Source organism: Etheostoma spectabile, unplaced genomic scaffold (genome assembly GCF_008692095.1).
Source record: "Etheostoma spectabile isolate EspeVRDwgs_2016 unplaced genomic scaffold, UIUC_Espe_1.0 scaffold310, whole genome shotgun sequence".
NCBI lineage: Eukaryota > Metazoa > Chordata > Actinopteri > Perciformes > Percidae > Etheostoma > Etheostoma spectabile.
Genome location: NW_022605582.1, coordinates 193,808 through 194,484, shown reverse-complemented (window position 1 = coordinate 194,484; position 677 = coordinate 193,808). Strand labels below are relative to the sequence as shown.

The 677-nt window shown below is 40.8% G+C and overlaps 1 protein-coding gene across 3 annotated transcripts in view; it reads right to left on the bottom strand.

Annotated features, from left to right (window-relative positions):
- Window positions 1-677, bottom strand: part of LOC116686068 (phosphatidylinositol transfer protein beta isoform) — a gene marked incomplete at its 3' end in the record, with an annotated part of 61,913 nt that overhangs the window by 10,198 nt on the left and 51,038 nt on the right. For all 3 annotated transcript variants that reach the window (XM_032511002.1, XM_032511001.1, XM_032511003.1), the window contains 1 exon segment: window positions 79-201. In XM_032511002.1, coding sequence (XP_032366893.1) covers window positions 79-201 — 123 coding nt within the window.

Genomic DNA, 677 nt, shown 5'->3' with positions numbered 1-677 from the left:
GATCTGTTTAAATGTAAAGTGCACTACAAATAAAATGTATTATTATTATTATTATTATGACTTGAATTCAGCCCTCACCTCGTCCAGCTCCCTCTGTGTCTCTGCCTCCATCCGCCGGATGTCCTCCATGCTCAGCTCCACCCACCTATCAATCCAGCAGAAGAGCTGGCGGTGGAAGTTATTGAAGATCCTCTTCTCTTGCTGAGGGAGACAGTGGGAGGCTCGGTTAGGGCTGGCTGATGTAGATTTATTCATTTGATCAGGACAATGCACATCAACATTTATGTAAATGAACCAGTGTTAGCCAATCGGCTAATTTTCCACTGTTGTCCTACCTAGCATGCGTGTCTTTATGGTGGGAAGAAACACGGGGAGAACATAGGAACTCCACGCAGAATGACCTGGATTCAAATCCAGAACCTTCTTGTTCTATAAATTTATATTATAATATCGAAAAAGATGTACTTTGAACTTTCACAATATGAAAACATGTCTGTAACTCATTGGAGGAAAGTAAGCCCCGACTAGGAATTGGTTGCAACTACATGCTTGGACAACTAGTTAAAAACTATTCATGAAATTTACACAATGGAGAGGCTAATATTTTCTGTAAAACTGTAAAAAACAGAGGATGTTTTTACAGTGTGTTCAGGGGACAGGCAGCTAGCAGATAGTGA